Source organism: Pomacea canaliculata, linkage group LG8, assembly GCF_003073045.1.
Source record: "Pomacea canaliculata isolate SZHN2017 linkage group LG8, ASM307304v1, whole genome shotgun sequence".
Classification (NCBI taxonomy): domain Eukaryota; kingdom Metazoa; phylum Mollusca; class Gastropoda; order Architaenioglossa; family Ampullariidae; genus Pomacea; species Pomacea canaliculata.
This window is the reverse complement of record NC_037597.1, coordinates 8,395,771-8,422,605: the sequence shown is the minus strand read 5'-3', so window position 1 is coordinate 8,422,605 and position 26,835 is coordinate 8,395,771. Positions and strand designations below refer to the sequence as shown.

Below are 26,835 nucleotides of genomic sequence, written 5' to 3'. Positions count from 1 at the left end.
TCGATCAGCTTTAAAATACTGCCATGCCATATATCTATATATGCCACGTTATATATATATATGAATATATATATATGTGAAGTTATCACATTTTTATCCGTCCTCCTAAACAAGTTATCTGGTTCCATTCTACAGATACCGACTAACTGGCGCAGTCAATGCTTTGTCGTCAATCTGCATAAATTAAACTTTAAAAAAATGAGAGCACGTTTATCAACAGGAAAAAGAAACTTTTAATAACCGAACGTACTGAAACCGCATCAGCATCTGGAGTGATCTGCGGTGGCTGTCCACTGTTTTGCTTCTTACAAACACTTCCCCGCTACATGTGGTGGGACTAAGAGCTTGTGTACATCAGGGTAAGTGGGCGCACTAAGACTGTTTGATCTTTAGCGACTCTTGAGCTATAGAAAAGGATGCTTCAGTATAGTAACATGTTATTTCTCGATATATAAGATGTCTGTTTTGTTGGTATTTTATTTACTCTCATCAGACGGTTACATCCATAACTGCAAGTGATCGAGTAATACAAAAAGCTTTTGCAGCCAACACGTCAGTCCCTGATGGCTACGTAGGGGTTGAAATCGACAGTTGTGCGACAATATCCATCTTTGTTGTGTTCTTGAACGACTATAGCCAACCCCTACGTAGCCATCAGGGAGTAGGAACCCGCGGAGTAGAATAAATTAAAAAAGCAACAATAAACCCCCAATGAACAAACAAAATATTACCTGAAGTCAAATGTATATCAAGGTTGTATCATTTGTTACCCAAATCAGACATGGGCAACAAATATTTGTACTCCATTTTTGTGAGCTCAGTTTATAGGTGCCACAAAACAATTGCAGAAAAACAAGATGACCTGTACGAGTGAGATGTCTGATTTTTTTTTGACAGCCTACTTAGCTACAGGCACAGTTGGCAGCACATCCTGGCATCCAATGATAAAGTTCTTCTGAAGACAACTGTAAATTGTCTTTGACAGCAATGTCTTACATCAGTAGACTTATCTTCTATGTCAATGGAAAGAAGGTATGTTATTATGCTTTCTGGGTTTTTTGATATGCTTTTATGATTTATTACTGACATGATTATTAACATACATACAGCCATGTGTGTACAGACATATGTTCGTGCATACACACACATTTCAAAAAACTTATAAAACACCATTCTTGATGTTCTGGAGAATAAAAACAGACGACATATCTGATCTCCCAATACCAGAAAATTGGACAAAGACAAGTTAATTACTTTTTTCACAAACTAACTGCAGCAGATCGTAGTCAAAGGTTTTGTAGGAAAGAAAGATACGAATGCTTATTGTTCATATGTTTTATATTGTCACTTTGTTTGGGTTGCTTCTTTTCTTTTTCTTTGTATACAGATTGAAGTTGAGAATCCAGACCCAGAAGTTACTTTGCTGCAATATTTGCGGTGTAACTGTATCCTTTGATAATGGCAAATCCTTCTAGATTCTGAAATTCTGAAAGATCGAGACTTTAAAACTGCAATAACAAATTTATATCCTTTAAAAATTAGTGGACAGTGGTGGGGTTTTTTTTCGGGGGGGGGGAGGAGGATCAGTACTCTGTATAAAGCTCTCAACTTTGTAGTTTGATAAACAATGTTTTATGTCATTTAAAAGCTTCCATTATTTTAATAATCATCTACTTGGTTTACCTTTTAACGTGATTACAAGGTCGGACTAGTTTGCTGTAATACAGCCACAGCTGCAGCTGTTTTAAGCTAACTACCAAGAACAAAGCACTTTTCTTGCCTTTGTTGTATCTGGAAGCTTGCCTCTTTTTTATATTCTTTTTCTTTCCTCTCTCACAGTAATTTTGAAAATTCAAATAAAAAACATTTCAGTATCAGTATCTCTGATTTAGAATTAGTTTTGCATTCAAATATTTTCACTTCATTTTCTATACAAAAACCAAACTCCTTGACTGAGCTTCAGTAAGACTGACAGGAACTAAACTAGGATGTGGCGAAGGTGGTTGTGGTGCATGTACTGTCATGGTCTCAAGATATTTACCAAGTGATGACAAAATACAGTATCCTCAATACAGTGTGTATACATGCATGCACATATGTGTATACTGTAAATATGCGTTTATGCAAGACAAGGTTTGGGACTTTTACGTCTTGTGAAATTCTTTTCAAAAAGTACACTTTGACTTTGTTTTTAACAAACCCACATTTACTTAATTTTTTGTACTTATATTTTTGAATCAGTTGATTAATTATGTAAAGTAAAACTCACATTCACCAAGCAAGACATCATCAAGTTAAATTATTGTATTTAGTAAAATTATACAGCATAAGTATGAGCCTTACCCATGGTTGTCAGACACTACAGTGTCAATGCATGTCTGGCTCCATTGTGCTCTATGCATGGTCTGGCTGTCATCACTGTGGAAGGCATTGGAAACATGCAAGCTGGCCTTCACCCAGCACAGGTTGTCTTTATTGTCATAAAGTAGAAGCATAATGATCATAAAAATGTTATCAATGTGAAACAACCAGAGTATTGTGATAGATTGTTTGGAGTACTAAGTAAAAAAGATGCCAGACTTGATCAGCTGATCAATATTTTGTCACCTTGAAAATATACTATGTATATTGAATATTGCCTGCATCATACTACTGCAAATTTGAGATACGTGTTAACATGTCTATGAAATATGTCACTCCTTTTACAGCTAGTAAACTGTATGTCTTTAGGTCACTTTCGAACTACTGTCACATAGAGATATTTTAAAGTTAGCACCGACTGCACATATATATTTTAGTGAATCTTTTGTACAGAAGCCCATGGTCACAACATAAACTAACTTACAAAATAAAAATGACAGAATATTAAAATTGGTATGGTGATAGCTTAATTGACACAGAAAACATGCATTAGGAATTGAAAGTCTTTAAGGTATATTAAAATATCGCTTTGAGCATGCCTTAGTTAGATGGTGGGGTAAAGTACTATATCAATCAACTTATTATTATTATTCAGGAAAGGCTAGCTTCTGCTCATGGGTCTCAGTGCGGCTTTTGTACTCCTGGGTTTGTCATGTCTATGTACACACTTCTCCGGAACCATCCATCACCTTCTGCACAGCAGCTGGAATCAGCCTTTGATGGTAAAGTGGAAGGTTCCATCCTGGGACTATGAGAGGCAATGGTTGTCGCTTTTGACAGCTATAAGTATCTGTCATCCTTAAAAAGCTCCTTGGCATAGGTTTCTTAACATTTTCAATGTTGCTTGGAATGGGTTTATACAGGAAGCGTCTTCATATAGATAGGTAAAGAGAAGAAATTCAAAAATGGGAGTTTTTTAAAGTTTGCATTATTAAAAATAAACCCACTTTTGTGAATTCGAATTTCTTAATACTTCCTGAAATACACTTATACATATTATAAAGTATCAGAATCTCTTCTGATATTTATTGATGTATGCCTTTAAAGGGAATCTTTGCCGTTGCACTGGTTATCGTCCTATTATTGATGGCTACAGATCATTTATTAAGGTAATGAATTTTGACTTCCTTTAAACAGATTCATTTGGGTGTAAAAATTATTTAAAACGTATAGAATTTATAAAACTGGTTAAAACTTCTACATATTTAAAGGCCTTTCAAAACAACAGTTTTGTTTTGAGTTTTGCTTGAATGTTAAAGCAGATAAGTGGATGTAATTCTTTTAATAATTGTTTTTCATGTTTGAAGTTATGTCTCGGGATAATTATACTAACTTTGAATAGGTGGTACACATTATAATCACATGATTTTTAATAGTAATACTACTTGTATTGCTTAACTGTACGATATATATTGTTTTATGAGCTGCATGTCTGCATCCATGCTTAGTCTGGAAGAGCGGTTGTGAAAAAAGAAATGCTACATGGATAAATCTGCACAGAGGGGGGACCATTGTTAGACCTATTATTATTTGCATACTTATCATAACATATTGACAAATATGATTTTATGTAACAGAGTGGATGTGGGAAAGATAACTGCTGCATGGTTGGAGGAAAAAATGCCAGCCTGACTGATGGATCTGCTGAGGTGATTTAATTTGACTGCTTGATTTTAGCTACAACATAGGCAAACTTTTAACTTTTGTCCTCATTTCTTCATCACTTCATGTGGTCTGAGATTGGTGATCCTTAATTCTCTATCATCTAGTTAGAAATAATACATTTTCCAATTAGGTCATTTACAAACTTTTGTCAGCTGGTTAGTATAGGGACATACGCATTGCCGTTTATACAGTTTAGTAAACAATAAATTAGTAAATGATAGTTTATTCATTCCATCATAATATTCATATAATAATTCTATTTTTTATCTATATCTTTTTGTTTAATGATTTCATATTCATATATTAGTGTGGTTGTCTTTAGAAGTTTAGTTTTGTCTGTCTGTTTTGTCTTATGACCAACAGTGTTAATTGTCTGAGCTGTATAACATATAAAGTGGTAACTGTAGTTAAAAAAGGTAATTATTTCTATAAGATTTTCTCAATTTTGTTTTCAGGAGACAAAAATTTCTCAAGAAAAAGTAACTTTGTATGACCCTACACAAGAACCTATTTTCCCCCCAGATCTCAAAGTAAGAATGGACATATTCATTTCAGTGAAGTACAGAACGCGTATTAGGACTGTACATGTATATTACATCAGAAGACTTTATCCAGAAAAGCTTTAGTACTTTTGTCTTTCAAACTTGGTAAAATATTCAAATAGATGAGATACTGCAATATTTATAGGGATGTCAGGGCAGCTGATCAGCTAACTTTAAGTCTCCTTCACAGATAAGTCAATCAACAAATGTTTATAAATAATAATGTGACATAAATATTTTTATTTAATTCATTTTTGTTCAGATTAATCAGAGGCATCTTCAAAGCCAGCCTTTGAAATTTATGAGTGACTGCATCACTTGGTATCGACCAACATCACTGAAAGAGCTTTTGAGATTAAAACAGCAGCATCCTGACTGCCGAATGGTTATTGGCAACACGGAAATAGGTGAACAAAAGAGAAAATGAACGGACTGTACTTGACTGGCTCTTTCACTTTGTTTCTGTCATTCTCTAGGGATTTAGAAGGTATTCTTTGGTTGAATGAAAACAAACCTATGAATTTAAAAGTGGTGCCTTTCAATTTCAGTTATGCTGACTAAACATGCATATACAAGTATTTGCACTGTAATGGCAGTATAGTATTCATTTGTGGTCAAGTTTGATGTACAGGAATTTGTAAGAAAACGTTTATATGTTTCTTGATTAGCCATCCTAATCATCTCTGCAATCTTTTAGATATTTTAGCCTTGTTTAAATTGATTTTAGAGCTATAGTCAGTGGAAGGGGAACCAATGTACAGATCTATTTGTATGTTAAAATAAAAGCAAAGACAGTAGATGAAGGAAATGGTCACCAGGAAAAATCACTTAGCCGCCCATGTTTACTTACAATTTTTTTTTTACTAGGAAAGGATTGTAAATTATCTTTAAAAAGTCAGAGTCTGGTCAGAGCCCAAACATTTAGAGACAGAATGGCATGGAAGAAATCTCTGCTGCATTTGCAGGAATTGAGACAAAGTTTAAGAAGCAGTACTATCCAGTCCTTGTTGCTGTTACCAATGTTGCGGAGTTGTTGGTTGTGGAGTACACTGAGGAAGGGATCAGGTTTGGCTCATCTGTCACTCTGAGCACACTGGACAACACGTTAAAAGAGGCTGTGAGAAAAATGTCAGGTACTGTCAAGTTTAATGCTGTTAATGCTAAATATTTGAATCTATAATATGCTTTTGAAACATTAGGAAATATATTTTTTGTTGCTTATTTGTCAAGCTATGATTAAGTTTTCCATATGCATAGAAATATTTATATGCACACATATATTTTTTTTCTTTTCACTATTTCTCATCACAGAGTCCAAGACTAGAATATTCTCAGCATTCATCGAGATGTTGCAGTGGTTTGCTGGGCATCAAATACGAAATGTTGCAGTAAGAACTATTTCATTTGTTGGTCAATAAAAATCATTCTACATAAAAATTACACAGGTGTGCATGTTCCAACTCTTATTTCTTCATCAACTTTACCAGACAACCTGACTATTAGCAGCATAAGGGCTGAAGCTGCTCACTAGCTGAACAAATTATATAATATAGTCAGGTTCTTCCACCCTAGACTGATATAATAAGCTCTGTTAGTTCAATAGCTGGTTGCGCCAGGTAGTGTAGTGGTTAACTCCGCTTAAAATAGTTGTTAAAGTAGGCTTATAATAACAATAATTTAATGTTTTACAGATATTTTAAAAATGATTATTATTCTGGTACTATATATATATAATATTATTATTGATTTTATGCACTTTATTTTTGTGCAGGCACTGGGTGGTAACATCATGACCGCAAGTCCAATATCAGATCTAAACCCTCTCCTTTTGGCATGTGGGGCTGTGCTTCAAGTTGTTGGCATAGGTAAAATAAAATACTAACACTTAAAAACTTTCACTTGACATTAATCACATTGTGTTGCACAGATGATTCTACTGCCAGGCCCTGAAGAGCTGAGGCAGCCACTGCTTACAGGGAGGTAAACCACAAGACATGGAAAGGCATGAAGGCAGCTGGGGCATCCTGGATCAAGTAGAGATACAAAAAGATTGATGCAGCATAACCTAGATCTTTCTGTCTCCTCAAGACCCTTTCCAATGAAGGCCAGAAGAAAACGTCTGTGCTTGAAGACAGCAAATAAAAGTTTCATGCCCTCAAATGGCAAAGCTGTGCTAGACTGCTGGATGGAGCACTGCACCAACCGTTACAGCTTCCCACTGACAGACCCAAGCATCCTACAAGACAACGAGGAAACGAGCATCAACCCAGTTGACCTGCAAGTCCTATACGAAGAGGCCAAGCAGGCCATTTGAAGGGAGGAAAGTCTCCCGGGGTAGACAGTGTCCCAGTGGAGTTGAAAGATGGAGAAGAGATAGTGAGGGTTCTTGCCACCCTGAATCAGAATATTTGGGCAACCAAGCAGTGGCCACAAAAGTAGATGCGGTCACTGGTTGTACCTGTGCCTAAGAAATGAAACTTGAGGCAGCATGAAAACTATCAATCAGTCTGATCAGTCACCCAACCAAGGTTATGCTGAAAGTGATCCAAAACGCCTCATGCTGGTGGCAGAGGAGCTACTAACTGAGGAACAGCTGGAGGAAGTGCCGTCCTGTAAGAATGGTGGCTGCATGACAGACTTTCATCTCAGTATCATGACAGCAATGGCTAGGCTCAACAAAATTTGGGACAGCAGAAGCATCAGCTTCTGTATCAGATTCAGGCTTTTCAAGTTTTTCATTGTGCCAGTCGTGCTGTACAATTTCAAGACATGGACCTTGCTCACAGAATCAAAGCAACAGATCCGAGCATTCAAAATGAAGTGCTCCAGAAGACTCCACTGACTCTCCTACAGGGAGTAGAAGACAAACGACTCCGTATGCAGCCTAGTCACCTGGTCTCGAAGAGTCTCCGCTTGCCACCGTCACACGGCAGAAACTGTCCAACATGACACCTTTCTGAAGACAGTGCTCTACGACGAACACTGTGGCAATCAAAAGAAAAGCTGGGTGACTAACACGAAGGAGTGGACTGGAGGACCTTCTCATACAGGTGCCAGACCAGCGCCATTGGTTTGAGGTCACTTTTTCTGTGCTCCATCATATCTCACCTACAACTGGGGCCTCCGATACCAATTATATGATGAAATGAAATGAATGTTGCACAGATAATTCACTGTTAACAATTAAGAGATTAATTTGTGAACCTTGAATGTTCTGAGAAAATCATTTTAAAATTAGAAGCTTCAGTAATGAGATCTTTAAATAACAAACTGCATTGTTGTCTGTGCATTTTTCAGATGGCACAGTCAGGAAGATCGTAATGGATTCCAAGTTTTTTGTTGGATACAGACAAACTGTTGTGCAGAAATCAGAAATCCTCGTTTCTGTCCTGATTCCATTTTCACAAGAGGTAGTTTTATGATTCTGCATTTCTGTCTGAATGCTCCTTTGTTGGCTGGTGGGAGGTGTGTGTGTGAGAGAGAGAGAGAGAATGTGTGTGGGTGTGAGTGCACAAATGAGAGAGTGTGTGTGCATGAGAGAGAGAGAGAAAAAAAAGAGAACAAATAAAAGACAGCATTTGTGCCTGCATGTAGGCTCTTTGAAGTGAGAGAGTTATATATAAGAGTATGTGTGTGACATATGGATATATTTCTTATTCAGTTTTTTGACATCACTATTTTGATTTTGTTCCAGAATGAATACTTCCTTGCATTTAAGCAAGCCAACCGAAAAGAAGATGACATTTCTATCGTCAATGCAGGTTTGCGAGTTTTGCTGGAAAAAGATACATCAGTTACTGATGCATCATTTGCCTTTGGTGGCATGGCCCCAGTCACTGTTATGGCAACCAAAACCAGAGAAGGCATTATTGGACGGTAAGGGCCATTTAGGGGATTTGTCCATAAATATCACTGTTCCGAATGTTAAGAGGTAATAGAATTAATATGAAGATAAAGAATTCAATGGTAAAGGAAACAAATGTAAAATGATCTCAGAATGAAACCAGTGTCTTCTTACATGTCAAACTGATTGTGTCTTATTCTCTATTTTGTGATGAACATGAACTCCTCTGGTGTAGTCTGGCAGCTGTCCCCAGAGCTTGACAGCTAAAGAGGTCATATGTGTTGTGGTTCTTGTTGGTAGTAGACAAGATTGCAAAAAACAGTGTTGCGGTGTTTGGTCCCTTTCTCTATGTTCACGTATGCACGAGGCGTTTATGCCTGTCTTCTTAAGATTGTTGTGTTTGATGCTCAGACTTAAGCTCCATGTCCATGACAAGAAACTTGCTAAAGAGCTTCTGTGTGTATACTGCTTCTGCCATTTTTGTTGTAGAACTGATATGTTTTTTTCTTTTATCTACAATGAGTATGCTTTCTGCCTTGTATGACATGGATGTTAGCTGCTCTTTCCTGAATTGGAGCACAATCTTCCACCCGTGGAGGCTGGTGGTTGGCCAGGAATTTTGATGTAAAGGCCACCACATCCACTATGTTTTGGTTTTTTAGGCTTAGGGTTTTGAGTTAGGGTTACATGTTGGATCAGCTGCTTAAATGTCTACGGTGTCATGCGTGATCTTTAATCAGATGATTTAGAATTTTCTGTTTAAGCCTGGGCTTTGGAAAATCTTGAGTTTGCCATGCAGTGGGTGATCTGGCATTTATTTGATTTTGGAAGAGTATTTTTGACCGTATTCTGCTCTCAAGTGGTCATGTTGCTGGTGGCTGCCTCCCTTACTGCAATAGGCATGTTTTTCTTGTTTGTCCTTATGTAATTTGTTTTAACGTCTGTCTAGCGTTCAGGTGTGGTCTTGCCTGCTGTTGCCAAAGCACTGGCTCCATAGTCTAAAACTTGATGGACTGCTCTTGTGTTGACATTGTTTCTCAGCATGTTCCAAAGAAATTTTGGCTTCAATCTGCGGCCTTGAAAAGAATCTGGTGTCTGACGACATCGAGAAGGATTGGAATCTGTCTCTGAGGCAGAGCTCTGTTACCAAGCTTGATGTTGACATTTTCTTTCAGGTAGAGAGACTAAATCAGCTGTGGGAGGTGTACAGGCCACGTGCTTGTACACAGGTTTTCCAAGTGAAATGGTTCAGTGAAATGGCACACTGAACGAATCTTCCTGAAGAAATATGCAATCATTGTTTTGCCTGCAAAAGCGTAAGGCGTGTGGGATAGTTTGCACGTGCATGCATTATTTGTGCGTTTGTGTTTGTGTGAGATAGAGGGGGTAAGAAAGAGACTGCATATTTTTTGGTATAATGGAAATATTTTTGTGAACTAGGAAGTGGAATGAAGAATTGCTGTCCAATGCTTGTCAACTGTTGATGGAAGATCTTCCTCTGGACCCTAGCGCCCAAGGTGGCTTGGTTGCATTTCGTCGGAGTCTTACTCTCAGTTTCTTCTTCAAGTTTTATTTGTCAGTTCTGAAGTCTCTTCACAAACAAGTGAGAGGAAATGAAAACTTAGATTCTCAGTTAATCCATAAGTGTTTAAAGAAATTAGCATGAAGATCTACCTTTTGGGGGGTTTTTTACCCAAAAGAGAATAAGAGAATACCATCCCCTCTTAGATAATGTTACATGTACAGCACTTATATAAGCATACAAAAAAGAAGAGCATCAAAAACAATATTATTAGCACCATGCCCAAACAAAATTACATGGGAAGGCTTTAAAGATTCAGTGGAGGCAAACAACAGTTCTACCAACAGACCTCCAGTGTTCTCTAAACTGCAGAAAGCATCTCCCAGAACAGGTAGATAAAGACACCAACACTATGGAATGGTTGGCAAGAATAAAGCAAACATGCTAGCAAATAAGGGAGCAGAAAAATCACAAGAAGACATCAATGTCTGTTTGATGGAAACAAATATCATAATCAAATCCCTGCAGATCACCACAGTTTATGAGTTACCTTCAGAGCAATATTTAAACAAAGTGAATTAACTCACCAACTGCCAGACAAAAGTTTCCAAGTGCTGTGGAAGGAGATATGGATGAGAACAGTCCCTCTGCACAGACCTGTGGAAACTGAATGAGACCACTAAGTTTTCAGTAAGAATTGGCCTCCTAGCTCAAAGAAAAGATTGGACATACAAAAAAATTCTTCATTCCTCATGTCTGTTCTAGATTGCCAATGATAAATAAAACTCTGAAAATTAGAAAATATGATAAACACAGTTAAAATCTTTATGTGGACAGAATCTGGCTGTAGAAGTACCTATAAAACAAAGTTACCTGAGTTCCCTCCAGCCTTTGGAGCGATCACTGCCTAGGGGTAGTCAGGTGTATGAAGCTGTACAAGAAGGACAGTCTCCTGACGATGCCCTGCATCGGCCTCTTGTTCATCAGTCTGCCTACAAACAGGCCTCTGGTGAAGCTGTGTACTTAGATGACATACCTGTCTCAGAGGATGTGTAAATTGTCATGTTTACTTTGCATTTTTTAACTATCTTATGCCGGTTCCATTAGTTTGTTAGTTTGTTTTTACATAACGTACATTTTATAATTTACAACACAACTATATTTTAAAGTTATTCTTTTACTGTTTGTTATAATTTACAACATGCTGGTAGTAATGACAATTGTTAAGTTACAGGATTACTTCATTCTAAACAGTTACTTATGTGGTTGTAAGTTACAGATCGATTATGGTTTTTTCATGTCTTTGATAGGTGAGCTCTTTGCTGCATTTGTATTCAGCAAGAAAGCCCATGCTTGCCTTGTCAGTGTTGATGCCACACCTGCACTTGGTATACCAGGTGTGGTGGACTTTGTCTCGCATAAAGATGTGCCAGGTAGCAACGTGTGGGGAGTTGGAGAGGAAATCTTTGCTTCCTCAGAAGTGAGTTACACCTAACTCTGTAGTTAAGCTCCTTAGAGTTAATCCCAATGGTTACATGGGCTTGGAATTTTACATAGAAATAAGCCCAGAGCATCACTTGGGATAACCTGAATTGACTCCAGGTCAGCATTAAAGCCCAAGGACTGTTTGGTATTAATACCAAGGAGGATAAGATGTCAAAGTTTCTTCATCAGCCATAAAGTTTAGGTACTCATAACACTGACATTGGTTTATTTATTCAACCCTTTATTTTTCTCAACTGTACATGTGAAATATTAACACACTTAAATGCTTACTAACATTGACTCTTGGCAAATTATAGTTCCTGAAAAGAGATAAGGAAGGCTGATGATTTTCCAATGTGAAGGAAGTTTCTTTCATTCCTGATGCTTACAAAGGGAAATGACACTTGAAGGGGAGAGATCAGAGACTATAAGCATCTGGTACTGTTTCTACCTACAGGTGGTGCACCAAGGCCAGGTGATTGGGGTGGTGGTGGCAGAGACACAAGTCATAGCACAGTGTGCTGCGACTGCTGTGAAAGTTGAGTATGAAGCATTAGACAGCACCATCACAATCAAGGTAACAAATCAGAATGTATGCAATTAGGAATGTATGCAAAAATGTGTGTATGTGTGTGTATGTTTGTACGCAGGCATGTATATTTATGTCTATGATTGAACACACTTATTGAGCTTTCAGTTTTTAATAAGAGCAGTACATGTGGTCATGATTGTAGAAGTATCATATCTATCTGTATATTAAACATGTACAAACTGCCTTCTCCCTTCTCAATCATTTTATGATTTTCTTACAACTTAAGGAGTAACCTTTCCCAAATAGTTTGTAAAAATTTATGTTTGACTGAAAAAATTTTTTCAAAAAGTACACTGGTTTTAGTGCATGATTACTCTGTTCTGTTCATTAGACACAAACCTTTGGTTACAAAATCACAATTTTCAACTGCATTTTGAAGAAAAGCAAACTTCATTTCTTCAATATCACAAAAGTAGACTTATTTTTAATGTGTATTTTTCCCCTCCAGGAAGCCATCAAAAAGGGTTCTTTTTTCCCTCCCAAGCATGAGATCAAACGTGGGGATCTTGCAGCAGGTTTTACAGCATCTGATCATGTTTTGGAGGGGAAGGTTCACATAGAAGCTCAGGAACATTTCTACTTGGAATGTCATTCTGTGCTGGTAAAACCAGGTGAAGATGATGAGTTGGAGGTGATTGCAACAACACAATGGCCTACAGGTGTTCAGGTAGTTCAAAGTATAATTGTCCCCTATCTAATTTTATGATATATATATCTATATCTAATGTTTTTAGCACGAGCTTTTGCCAAATGTCTGTGCTGTGTTTTAATTTCTTTGCTGGCTCCTACTCTATTTCTCTGAACTTCTCATCCCCTAAATCCCAGCTAAACAACTCTGCTTCTCATCTGATGACCGTCTCCTAACTATTCTTGTCACCAAAACAACAACATACAGTCACAGGATTTTTATATAATTACTGTGCAGCAAAACAAAGGAATTCTCTTCCCTTCCGTATCTGATACCTACTCTCTGTTGAATCCTTTAAGCATGCACTGAAAATGAACCTCTTCCTTTAGCATTACTCCTGACGCTTTTAGTAATCATCAGTACTAAATTGCTTATCCTTCCATCTTTCATATGTTGTTTGTTTGTTCTTCTTATGTTGTCTATGTCTCGTTCTTGCTCTTAAGTGCTAAGAACATATTGCTCCTTAGGAGTGTGAGTATGCACTATAAAAACTTTGCATTTTCATTATTATTATTAATTGTAGTGTTTATTTTCAAGGAATGCCTAGCCCTTGCTTTGGGTGTTCTTCAGCATAAAATTGTGGTTCGAACAAAAAGGCTTGGTATGTCACTATATAATTAAATGACTATAGATTTAGATATTATTTCTTGATGTATACTTATGGCATTATGTGAATTAATGTGAATCTTGATTAAGATTAATAAAACAGTGGGATTAAAGTTGAGGCTTAAGTAAGTACACGTCTTAATCGCTTTCCTTCATAAAACAACAACAACAACTATTTTGATTGTATCATCATCAGTAATGCAGTATTTTGTAATCATTCTCTATTTATTTGTGAGCTTTTTTTAATGTACCAAGCTGTATTATTGCTGTATTGCTCTACATGTTGAATATCATACCTGTACATGTTGTTAATGAATTATTGCTGTATTATCATATTATGTGCCAAATTATTATTATTATTTGGTTTTTATTAGGTGGAGGGTTTGGTGGGAAAGAGAGCAGGAGCATACCTGTAACACTTCCAGTTGCTGTTGCTGCTAAAAAGTAAATTGCTAAACATTTTCTTTTGAGACTTCATATAGGACGTTTTCCTTAAGGTCTGTCATCCGACACCTAGTCGCTGCAAAGCTCATACTTAGAATTTACAGCAGTATGAAAAGTTTATCACTTTGCTGTTTGGGAATGAAAGAAACTAACAACTCACATATTACTTGCTAATAAGAAGCTTATTATCAAAATTAATTGTGCTATGCAATATAACTATCAGTCATTACTGTCAAGGAAAAAGAATTAGAATCACTAATGATCAATTACAGACAATTAAAATTAATACATAAAGTGCTAATCATCAAAGCAGTGTCAATCGTTGGTTCAATAAAAATGTTAGGATCGTTATCTACAGCCTTGTAAATGTCAAGAAAAATCTAGAATTTGGGGCTTTTAGGCAGCACTTTTCAAAAACTTTGTTGAGCAGTCAAAGGTACACTCTTGAAAAACATTAAACCATATCCTTCTTTTGTTGATGAAGGATAATTGTGGTTTTGATTTTGGTAATATAACAGTTACATTGTTACTACTTGATAAAAGAATAGCATAAGTAATTTCTTCTGATGGTGTTTATTGAAATTTTACAGATTGAAACGCTCTATACGCTGTACTCTGGACCGCGATGAGGACATGATGATGACAGGAACACGTCATCCAGTTCTTGGCCGCTACAAGGTACTGAAACCTTGATAATTAGATCCATAGTTTTGTAGAGCTGTTTTTATCACATTTAATGAAAATGATGTTTAGAAACATTAGAGACAAGTTGGCTTTTATAGGTTATATCATAAAGTTAATCATTCAACCACTGGTCAGTCTGGCTACTGAAAGCAAAGTCAGCTGTAATCTTCCAGGTAAGGAATGAAGTCATACACTGTCTTGTGTTTACAGGTGGGGTTTACCTCAAATGGAAAAATTCTTGCACTGGAGGTGGACATGTACCTTAATGCTGGTGTATCTACGGATAAAACAATTGGAGTGAGTACTTCATTGTCTAGCTTTTCACATTCCTCTAAATAAACATCAAAGTTTGTCAAACTTGATAAAGATTTGTTGTTTTCCTGTACATTGTGTTATGGCAAGTGAGAAAAAAGTTACACACACATACATATACACATATACATTTACTATCTATACATGCTATGCCCTGGTCACTGATGCAGGTGATGGACCGGGCATTATTCTACTCTGACAACTGTTACAACATTGCCAACATTCGGACCACCGGTCACATGTGCAGAACTAACCTTCCTTCCAGTACAGGATTCAGGGGCTTTGGTGGCCCTCAGGCCATGATAATTGCAGAAACGTGGATGAGTCATGTGGCTAATTCCCTTAAAAAGCCACCACATGAGGTAAGCAAGCAGCGGCTTTGTATGTATTTATGTTTAGACTTTGGCCAGCCAGTGCAAACACCTTAATTAGAAGATACTTTCGTATTTTCTTTTAAATATCTGTCAGAGTCATTTCTTTTCAAAAGAAATTTTTCCAATGCTGACAAAGTCTGACAAATATTAATCCTTTCCCATTTACAAGAGTTAAGCCTTGACATCTCACCGTGCACATAATGAGATAAAATTTATGATGTCATTTTAGATTGTGGATATGTTTTACATTATCATTCAGTCAGTCGTCCCTTATAGCTGGTACCTGCCGTTGTGGGGAGCCTATGAAGTTGTGATACATAACAACAGTCATAGGAGAGATAAAAACACAGTTAGTCATGTCTGATTTAACATGATGTTATTGGCTGTACCTCCTTTTTTTGCATATGTAAAAATTAATTGCTTGTAATTTTCTTTCTCTTAAACAGAAAAAGACCACTCATAATTTAGAAATTGTAGCATTATTCAAAGCTTGGAGCGGTGCTCAGTTTTAGAGCAGAATCCCACCAATATGATTCTCTTTAGAGCCAGTGAATGGAAAGCTTCTCCCTGTCTACACAGCAGCAATGGAAAGATTAAAAAATAATGGAAGGAGAGGATGAGGGTCTTCTTTCTACATGTTTAGGCTTAGTGGACCACCTATAGTTCAGTACCACAGGGCAAAAGAATTGAGATGCCTATCTTTACCTATCCTTGAATAAACCAAATAGAAGTATTTAAAAAAATAAAAGTCCCTCCAATCGACTTTAAGTGAGGCTGCAATTAACATTTGGTTTTGCAAGATCAGAGTTTATGAGACAACTATTCCCATTTTGATAAGTGCATATTGCCTGCTGTTATAATAATAAAACAAAAGTTTAAAAATTCTCATCTTTAATAGTAATCCTTAAATTTTAGGAAATACTTTTTTCTGTAAGGTGAGAGTGATGAATTTCTACCAAGAGGGCAGCTTTACTCACTTTAATCAGGTTTTGGAGCAAGTGACATTGCAGCAATGCTGGAAAGATTGTTTAAACATGAGTCAGTTTTCTGAGCGGCGTAAAGAAGTCACCCTCTATAACAGGTGAGCATCCATGTGCTAGAAGTATTGTGTACGTTCAAAGCAATGAATATTTTTGGGTTCATGTGATTGCTCTAACACAGGGGTGGGCAATTAATTTTCCCAAGGGGCCGGATGAGAAACTGGAATGGTTCTAGAGGGCCGGATGAGAAACTGGGATGGTTCTAGAGGGCCGGACTAATATAGTTAACTCAGTTTTACCCAATACTGTATATATAGTATATTTACTGGTGGGCGGCCAGCGGGCGGGCCGGTCAGAGACAGGAGGCGGGCCGGATCCGGCCCGCGGGCCGGCGTTTGCCCAGGTCTGCTCTAACAGCTAGGTAATCTGCTTCCTCTGTAACAGATGAGGGGTAAATAGTTTAGATGAACGAAACATGTTTTTATTTTATACTATGTGTATAGTGATATGTTAGTTGTGTAGAAAATGTTGCTGCTTCCCTGCATCATGCCTGTTACTATATAAGGTATGCATAATTCTTCTAACTCTGAAAATTGGTAAAGGGAGTAGTGCGACTATACTGAATGCAAGGTGTAAGGGCTTTGAACAGGTAAAGAAGCCACGACAGGGAGAGAAACCATTATCAATCTACTGAACCTACACAGTCGGAAATAACTTTCATCAGAACAACATTTTTTTATGAAAACCCCCAAAAGACGGCATCAAAATTTTGTTGCAGTGAAAATCGTTGGAGGAAAAGAGGACTAGCCATCATACCCACCAAATTTGGATTTTCCTTCACCAAACTTGATATGAACCAGGTTTGCATTCTTTCAAAGATAGCAGCTTGTGTAGCAAATCATACATAGCTTGGTAATCTTGTTTGTTAAGAAAATGAGAAAAGATTATTTTGCTGATTGTAATTCTTTTTTCTTCAGGGTGGGGCACTGGTCCACATCTATGTGGATGGATCAGTTCTTGTGGCACATGGTGGTGTTGAAATGGGACAGGGGCTGCACACAAAGATGATACAGGTAGTTTACTTTTTTTTTTAAATGTAAGGTTTGTTGCTTCCTTGAGCTCTGTGTGCAATTTAATGAAATATTTTTTTTAATATGATGGATTTCCCCCCGTAAGTAATAATGAAAGAGTGATATTAAGATGCATTGTTTAATTTTAAATTCTTTCATTAAAAACATGTAAATCTTATAATTGTTTAGGTTACAAGCAGAGTTCTTCAGATTCCAACAACAAAAATCACAATCCTGGAAACTGCAACTAATACGGTGCCAAACACTACAGCCACTGCAGCCAGCATGTCATCCGACATTTATGGGGAAGCTGTCCGGGTAAGTGTCCCTATTTTCCTAGACACATTTTTCATTCTTTGCAGATCTTTAGCTTGAGCTAGAGTTTCCTACAGTACTATCTTCACTGTTATGACAACAGGACATGAGCCTGAAACTTTCTTGCTTTTCAGAATTTGTGAATACCATGTATGCTCTTGTGTAAAAATGTTTAAAATCACAATGCATTTTTTTGTGACAAACAACTGACAGCATGAGATTGTGTTAACCTTTTGGTAAATTTATTCATTTTAGGCTTGACTCAGGTTTTCTGTTTTAGGCTCAGTTCTATTTGAAAATTGTGATGGACTTTTATGAATAGATTTTGAATGTTGGATAGAAAGTATAGATATCAGCTTCACTTTAGGATCCAAGAAATAAAATCGTTCAGCAATCAAATCATTATAAATGGATAGGCTAAACAAAACATTGAAGAAATAATGTACATTGTAATACAGATTGAAGCAAAGAGTGAGTGCATTATACAAGGGATATCCCAACCTCACCATAATTCTTGGTTACAGATATTCCAGTATACACTATCCTCCGTTCACTAATAGCAGTCCGAACTCGATACGTTTCACTCCTTTTCCATAATGTCCACGTACAAGTAATTATACAATTGCTCCCTGTACAGATAATCAAATGAAAAACTGAGATTTAGAATATCTTCCATTGGAATATTCCTCATGGTATTTCAACAGTCACAGACGTGACGTCCTACGGCCCTCAGTTGCTGCCGGACGGGCTGAAAGGCAAAAAGACGAGGTTTAGCCAAGTTTTCCCAGGTCATCCTGCTGTTACATTAATACTACTGCTGACAATATTCTAAGCAAAACGTTCCTCTACAAATAAATACTAGAACAATATATGACTCGGCAATGACTGTTAAATTCACAAAAATATTACGATGTAAACGTCTCGGCCAGGTTGAAACAAAATGTCTTCCATTCCTAAATCCGCCATTCTCACTCCAGCCTCATCTTATTTACATCTTATTTGCGGTTCTCTCTCCCTTGCGTCAAAGATCTGTTGAGGTCATTCATACGCAATGTACAAAATGACGTCAATCAGACGCATTGACAAAATGGCGTCATTCACGCGCCACTACTTACTATTTACAGAAAAACTATAAACACTGTTGAGGTCATTCATACGCATTGACAAAATGACGTCATTCACGCGCAACTACTTAATTACTATTTGCAGAGAGACTATAAACATTTAAAAGGAGCCCTGTGGAAGATTTTATAATAACCAGCTCCTATCACACAGCACATTTGTTCAGTGTAAAAATAAATAGGGGCATGGACTGCTCAGTGATAAGGGGGTCAACTATAATAAAAAATAGAGGGATCACTCACTATAGAAAGTGAAAGTGTTAAAATTATCTCCTAGATGGAATATTTAAACTGTAGCATTTCAAGACAGGATCTGGTATTGTATATAGCAATGGTGTAAATCAGTGATGCTCAACCTTTTTCGGCCTAGGGGGGCCATATACATTTCCGACATGCGTGTCACGGGCCGCTTCACCGCAAAAATACAAAAAAGAAAAAAAAATAGAGCAGATACCATTTTTGTTAGAAACAAGTTGTACTTACCATTAATTATGTAGTAATTAGGGGGATATTTGAAGTTGTTTTCCCGAAGCCAACTTCTGAATGTCCGGCTGCATCGTAGAGACACAAAGTCGGAGCGCTGAATCAAAATGTTCGTCCATCGAAAAAAGATTGAGAGACGCCCCTACGCATGGATAAATACTTCTTCTTTCCTTTTTTTCGTTTTTTTTTTTATTATTATTATTACTAACATGCCGATTTCCTGCACTGAGGGCAGAAGTTTCGCGGGCCGGATGGGACAGCCTCGCGGGCCGGATATGTCCCGCGGGCCATAGGTTGGGCATCCCTGGTCTAAATAATTGTATATAAAAAATTTCTGTCAGGAGGCTTGTCAGACTCTTCGCACCCGACTGGACAGTTTTATCCACTCCACTGGCAGGACAGGGATGAGCTGGGAGGAACTTATTCGAGCTGCCTATGAGAGTCGAATAAATCTATCTGCTTCTGGATTTTGCATGTAAGCATTTCACTTTCATTCTACAGATGGCTGATTGCATGCATCCATGACTTACAAAGTGTATTCTCAATTATGTATTCATCTTTGCAAAATGTCTATTGTTCCAATCCAAGTCTCCTGTCCATCAAATCATCTGACAGCTTGTTAACGTCCTAACATATGTTTGATCTGTATTTTATACTTAATCTGAATGGATGAGTGAGGATTTAAGGATGAAATGTTTTTTTATCATTTACTTTATAAGTTGACACTTTCTACACTGCTCCCCAGGATAGGAATTTTCTCCCCTGGTAATACAATCACTTTTCAACTAATGATGGTGTTCTTGAAACACAGGGATTCTAGCCACTACATGGCAAACTGGATAAAATGCCTTAAAGTTTCTGTAATCAGATTAAAACGAATATTTTATTGTTGAATGCTCTTTTCATTTCTAATTTCTGTTTAGTCTTTCGCTATTTATATATATTTCCTGCTAAACCCAGAGGGATATACTGATAATCTTACCACTATAATCAACAAGAGTAAATATTTTGTTTATTATTCTCCAATATTTTGCTGATCTCTACTGCAGTATCCCAGACATTGGCTATGACTTCAGTACTGGAGAGGGCAAGCCATTTTCTTATTTTGCTTATGGTGTTGCTTGTTCTGAAGTGGAGATTGATTGTCTAACTGGAGACCATGTGGTAAGTAAGAGCCTAATATTGAGTCAAAGAAACCCTAATGATCTGAGATATTTTCTCTTCTAATGTCTGATTAAATGACATGTAGAATTGAATGTTTTCTTCTCCACAAGTAAGAATAAGCAGTGTGTCTTGTTGTCCATTAACTTTTATAGGGAGTTTTTAGAATTGTTTATAAATCTTTTGAAATATCTTATGTTAAAATATTTGCCTCTCATTTGTACAGTTCTTTTAAAACTAACATTCATCATGGATAACATCAACACAAGTAAAATGAACTTTTATTCATTTCATTGTAGGTCTTGCGGACAGATATTGTGATGGATGTTGGGAAAAGTTTAAACCCAGCTATTGACGTTGGGCAGATTGAAGGGGCTTTTGTTCAGGTTAAAAGTATATTTTTTAAAGGGATTTGTTCTGCCTTGTGTTTTTGTACAGCCTTAAAAACTTATGCGCACCCTTTAAATATTTTTGATATGTACATCTTAGTTTTTGTTAGAATAAAGAAAGACGCCTCCGTCTTCAATGTTGAACATCTTTAATTTTTTTACTTTTCAGTTTCTAGGTCATCAACAGTAGAAGTGGTTTTTCGTAAATATGTATTCTAGCAAACTGTAAAAATGCAAAGTAGTTTTATAGTGCATTGTGATGGTGTTTGAGCTGTGGACTGTTTTGCTTCAGGGTTATGGACTAGTGATGTTGGAGCAGTACAAGGTGCAGCCAGATGGCACTCTGCTGACACGAGGCCCAGGAACCTACAAGATCCCCAGCCTGGGCAACATTCCAAAAGTGTTCAATGTTTGTCTTCTCCAGAACAGCAGAAACCCCAGAGCTGTTTTCTCATCTAAGGCAAGTCAGGCTGCACATGCTGGCAACAAATTTTCCCTTAAACCTTTAGTTGTTAGGGAGTGAGGTGTTAGAGAGGGCGCTTACCTGGGCCAGCTTTGTGTGAGAGTAGTGCCCATTTCCTCTCCCTCACCTGCCCCAATGCTCTTTTGTCAGGTACTCATTAAGCAGCTGGGCCATCAGAGTAGTCCTTGAACTACAGTTTTTTAACCATAACATATCCAGAATCAGACACTTGTTCTCTAACAATACTTGAAAATATAGACAGGCTGCATGATCATCAAAGAATGTAAAAATTGACGAGAAATTATATCAGAGACATTGCATTCATAGAATGAGAATGGTGGAAAGCAAGTTTTTCTTCTTATCTTCTTATTCTTCCCCCAGTGGAGAATAGGGCTGCAACTACACTACGCCATCGGATCCGGTTCTGGGCGTCCCTTTCCAGTTTTCCGCCTCGCTGTGGATCAATCTCCATGATGTCGGTCTGGGTCTCCCAACCTGCGCCTCCTCTGGGGGTCTCCAGCCCAGAGATTGTCTCGTTAAATTTTCGGCCGGCTTTTGCAAGGTGTGACCAATACAGCCCCACTTCTACTTCTTGTTATCTTGGCTGGAAGGTTTTGATTAGTTCTTTCCCACATGTCTGTATTGGAGATCTTCTCAGGCCATCTTGTGTTGAGAATATGGCGCAGAAATCTTGTTGGTGATGGTGTTTGACACACGCTATGTCTCAGATCCGTATGGAAGGACTGACTTTACGTTTGCATTGAAGATGCGGATCTTGGTGTGTACAGATAAAGACTTGGAGTTCCAGAGAGGTCGCAGGGTGTGGAATGAAAGCCTGGCTTTATTTATTTGGCTTCTTAAATCTTCACCTGTACCTCCATCGTTGCTATGCTGCCAAATTAGGTAACAACGGTCAGATTCTGTAATACATTTCCCGTGTAGTTAGAGTGGAGCTTCTTGCTTGTTTTGCCCACATTACCTCCGTCTTTTTGATGTTGATTGTCAGGCCAGTCATCGCTGCTTCTTTTGAGAGCCGAGTGAGCTTTGTCTGTGCATGTTGCTGCTTGTGGGACAGCAGGCACCTGCAAAGTCAAGAAAGCAAGTTATCAGGCAATAATTGTCTGGTTTTAACCTCTGTCGCTCAATTTACTACTGTTACCGAATTCAGATGGAATTGATGTGCTTCAAAATTATATTATTTTAGAGTTGGTGTACAGTACTATACCGGACTACACTGACAGGTTAAATCTGAGAGTGCTTTCAATCAGGCTGTGATACACTGTCTCAAGTACAGGGCCACTAACACCGAAATTCCTTACTTGCCTAAGCTGATGTTCTTTACATGAGATGATGTTAGTGTTTTCCTAGAAGGAAATTTTGTTATACAGGACAGTGTCAAGGTACTTAAAACTTTGCACCTGTTCTAACAGCTCATCACCAATAACCAAGAACGTATGAACAGGTTGGTGTTTCCTCCTATCAAGGACCAGTTCTTTAGTTTTAGAGACATTGATCACCAGAAAGCTTTCTTCAAACCATGCATGTAGTTTTTTAATGTAAGAAAATAGCGTGCCAGTCAGTCCTTATCTTGGAGCTGAGCAACCAATGCCATGTCAGTGGTATAACATAAAGGACTTTAAGAAGAACAAGTAACTTTTGGTTTAGAAAGGTTAGACAAAGTCCAAGTGACCTTGATAGTAGTGATTGGTTTGTTCAACATCTTGATTTGGATGTTTACAGGGCATTGGGGAGCCTCCATTATTTTTGGCTACATCTGTGCTCCAAGCTGTTCAAGATGCAGTAGCTTCAGCAAGACAGGATGCTGGTCTAGAACCTTTCATTATCCTGGACACCCCAGCTACCCCGGACATCATTCGCATGGCCTGCCAAGATCAGTTCACAAAAGAGGCAAGTTGGTAGTTTGATCACAAGCAAGTCAGACACATTGTGTGTGTGTGGGTGAGAGAGCGAGAACGAACACTCAGTAGGCTGTGAACATGTGTTTAAGCGGATATTCGTGCAAATGAAGCAGAGATTTGAAGCGTACAGTTACCTCACAGTGAAGACAGGTAAAAGCTTAACTTGTAATAAATATTATCACATCACTATTTGTCTTTTGCAGTTTGAAAACCTTCCTGTGAATGGACCTGTTCGTCAATGGTTTGTGAAATTATGATGACTTTATGACCTTCAGACTTCCCTAAGAATATCACCAGCATTTTTTACAGACGCTTCAGGTCACAAAGATCACATGGCCACAGATGTTTTGCTTTGTTGTGTTCGTTTGTGAAATAACACAACAGATTGTCAGAACTTTGTCTACAGTGATATATAGGCCAAATTTTATTTGCATTCTTTGGACTTGTGACAATAAAGACACACGTGCTCATGGAAGTATGTGCACACTTCTAAAGATTAATGAACTACGTTTCTTTGTTATCCAGACCAGCTGTTGAGAAAATCATGTTAGTAAAGAAACGATTGGAAAACAGTTTCTTGGATAATCTGGGTTGTTTAAAATCTAAGAATCATTAATATTTGACTTCATATTGAAATTGTATGCTAATATTGTACCCATAAAGCATATATATAACTTGTAATTGCTTTTTTGAGAAGAAAGGACAAATTGTAAGAAATATGATAAAATGTGGTTGAATATGTATGTACTTGGAGGGAGTCATTTTCAAAATACTTTTGAAAATTTCTTCTTATAGTTATTTTAGGATGGAAGCATATATATATATATATGTAAACCCATCAGGATATGCATTTATACACATAATAACGACTTCCAATTATAGAAAAAGAAGAGAAACTAAGCTTTTGAAAAATATATATTTCTAAAATATATCATTGTGAGTAGATTGTATGTGCTATATATAATTACTTATTACTATCATATATTGAGTAGAAACAGACCACATCATAAAATCAAATTCTAAGAACGAAAGGACAAAGTTGGCCGTCAAGTTAGACATAGAGAAAATAACTGTCATATTTTTAAGATAGATCCGAATGCCTACACTCATGGTAGCCACAAACTCTTAATGTATACATTTTAACAGAAGGGCAGTCTTAGTTAACTACATTTATTCTCTTTAATAATATTTTGTGTTGTTTATTGCTTTGTGCTGTTTATACACCCATAAAAGTTCATCAGAATCCGACAAAATGCACTGTAATATTTTATAGCACTTGATATGACAATGTGTTGTCTAATTTCTTTGTCACTTGAAAACCTTTTGACATCTCTCATGGAGATGGGAAAGCTAATCTGGTGTGTAAAAAGTATGGAGTATGTGACTTACCATTAGTCAGCTTTGTACCTTCAACTTTGTGCTATAAATGATAGTTACTGTCCGCTATTTCATTATCTCTCATATTAAAATAGCACATTAGCACAGCGGCATAGAAACATGGGGGGATCAGCTGCCCCGTCAATAAAGATTCTGATGGGGAGAATACCCTCCTGGCAATGCTTGAAATGAAAAAATGTACAGAAAAGAGAGAGAGAGAGAGAGAGAGAAGAGAGAGAGAGAGAGAGAGAGAGAGAGAGAGAGATCAGAATAAGCAAAAGTTATGCATTTGTCAAAAAAAAAAAAAGAATTTTTGAAAGTGTGTACACCAAAGAAAATTAAAGACCCATAAACAAGAAAATCGAACCCGCGATGTATTCTCTCAGAAAACCACTCACTTTACTCCCTATTCTTTAGAATCTTCGACAAAAATAAATAAAAACTAAATAAGAAAGAAGAAAAACCTAGAGTTCCGAGAAGCATCTCCACCATCACCTTACCAACCACGTTCCGCAAAAAACTGAAAACCCATCTGTTTCTTTCAAACCAGTCTTAAATTACCAAGAAACACTTCTGTCTATTTTTTTACTTTTCCTGGTGTTTTATATATTTGTTCACTTTATTTGTTCTTCATTTGTTCTTTTTTCTGCGCAATGAGCATTCTTCGGAATGGATACCTGCGCATTACAAATCGACATCATCATCATCATCATCGTCATCATCATCATCATCATCATCAAGCAGCTTCTAATCTTAACACAAGTGCTACATATAGGGAGAAGTGGGCGTTGCTACTAGTGGACGAAGCTCGATCTGAATGCCCACAAGTATAAAATTTTTGACAGGTATTTAAAAAAATTTATATGTATTAACCTACAATGTTGACAATTATCGGCGCTAATCCGTTTTAAAGAGTATTTTTAAAACATCTAATTACGTACGTGGTGTAAAATTTAAGAACTAATTATAAAGTTTTTGTTTACTGGTAGTGAAATCAAATAAAAGATTGTAACTGTATGCGACAGAGAATTTAACCGTTAGAAATAAACCAAAAAAATTATTAAGTTCCAAACCAAAACATGTTTTATTAGAATATACATCAGAATTTAAATATTATTTACTTTTTTTTCTTATTTTCAGTTGCTTATGTACAAATCCATGTTGAATTTAGTAACCTGTAACCGAGCGCTAGAACAAAGAATCTTTGTTGTCTACTTTTAAACATAACGAAATACCTGATACGTTTACTCCCCCCCCCCCTTCTTCTTCTGTCTTTAAAGGGAAGTAATATATAGTGGAACAACTCCTAAGGAATTCAGCACTTGCCTCCCTTATGTATTCATTTACGCAAAATGTTCTTAGGAACCTCTCGGGCCAGGCGGCTGTAAGCAGTAGATCGAGCTGGTCAAATTTCGAAAACGATAAATAACGTAAAATATTTATATATTGTAGTAGATTTTAAGGGTAAGGTTAGAGTTTGGACATTTGATGATTGTTAGCAATTTGTACTAGAATTAACAAAATATTTTAAAGAAGAAGAGTTTGTAGGCAGTGGGAATCTACAAATATCTTACTTTTAAGATTAGAAGCTGATTTCCTCCTGTTCTCGGTCCTCCTCTAGGTTTTTCTTCTTTCTTTATAAGCTTTTATTTTTGTCGAGGATTTTACAGCGTATATAGTGAGTAAAGCGAGTGGTTTTCTGAGTGAATATATATATAGCGGGTTCGATTTTCTTGTTTATGGATCTTTCATTTTCGTTGGTATTCGCGCTTTGTTTTTATATATTTTTAAAAAATTTTGTTCTAGACATCTTGCGTTTTAAAATATGTCTCACATCTATAAATAACAGCTTCATGTGTCTGTGATAGGATCATGGTTAAGTCTTGTGTTAGGATTAGGCCGTTTGGGTTAGGATTACGGTTAAAGTTTTGGTGCTGCCTTTTATTTCGGACAAAGTACGTGATTGAGCAGATAATTAGGATCACGGACGTGTATAGATGGATTGCTGTCTGTCTGGCGAGACCAATGCTTAGCCTCTTGCGAAGTTCTCCGCTGTTAGTCTTGGCAACCCTTAACAATGAATGTGACTAAACCGGAAGCTTTGTGCACACCCGCCTCGTTTTAGCAGTTAATACATCGTCTGCCAGCAGCCCAGTAATACAAGTTTGTGGACAAGATAACTGACGTTATACCCGGCTGTTTGTGCATGTATAAAGTAGCCGTCCAAGTCAATACAGAAAACAGATGTGTTCAGGTCAACAAACCGTAGACCATTTAAAAAAGAGCAGGATGGATGTTTGTTAATCCTTTTTGGGATCCTATTTTACCTCTTATTGTCAAGTCCGGCGTATTAAAACTGTCTAACTCGAGGCAAAGAC

General features: G+C 37.2%; 1 protein-coding gene and 1 long non-coding RNA gene across 2 annotated transcripts; one reads left to right on the top strand and one right to left on the bottom strand.

Moving 5' to 3' along the window:
• Positions 1–266: 266 nt before the first annotated feature.
• On the top strand, positions 267–24,611 carry LOC112571030 (xanthine dehydrogenase/oxidase-like). Its single transcript, XM_025249815.1, has 35 exons — positions 267–359; positions 898–1,032; positions 1,388–1,445; positions 1,964–2,060; positions 2,357–2,465; positions 3,017–3,143; positions 3,469–3,530; positions 3,999–4,070; positions 4,542–4,616; positions 4,891–5,035; positions 5,594–5,761; positions 5,940–6,016; positions 6,400–6,493; positions 7,926–8,038; positions 8,323–8,504; positions 9,913–10,075; positions 10,832–11,042; positions 11,305–11,474; positions 11,937–12,056; positions 12,520–12,738; positions 13,297–13,360; positions 13,740–13,809; positions 14,400–14,487; positions 14,704–14,790; positions 14,976–15,167; positions 16,115–16,260; positions 16,938–17,019; positions 17,137–17,232; positions 17,419–17,547; positions 19,490–19,623; positions 20,198–20,312; positions 20,609–20,695; positions 20,991–21,158; positions 22,902–23,069; positions 23,284–24,611. Exons 2-35 carry the CDS (start codon positions 988–990, stop codon positions 23,335–23,337), a joined length of 3,987 nt encoding a protein of 1,328 aa, XP_025105600.1. The 5' UTR covers positions 267–359; positions 898–987; the 3' UTR covers positions 23,338–24,611.
• On the bottom strand, positions 17,026–18,594 carry LOC112571031. Its single transcript, XR_003100739.1, has 3 exons — positions 18,454–18,594; positions 18,051–18,292; positions 17,026–17,211 (listed from the first exon to the last, which is right to left on the bottom strand). It is a non-coding gene; the product is annotated as an uncharacterized LOC112571031 (long non-coding RNA).
• Positions 24,612–26,835: the final 2,224 nt, after the last annotated feature.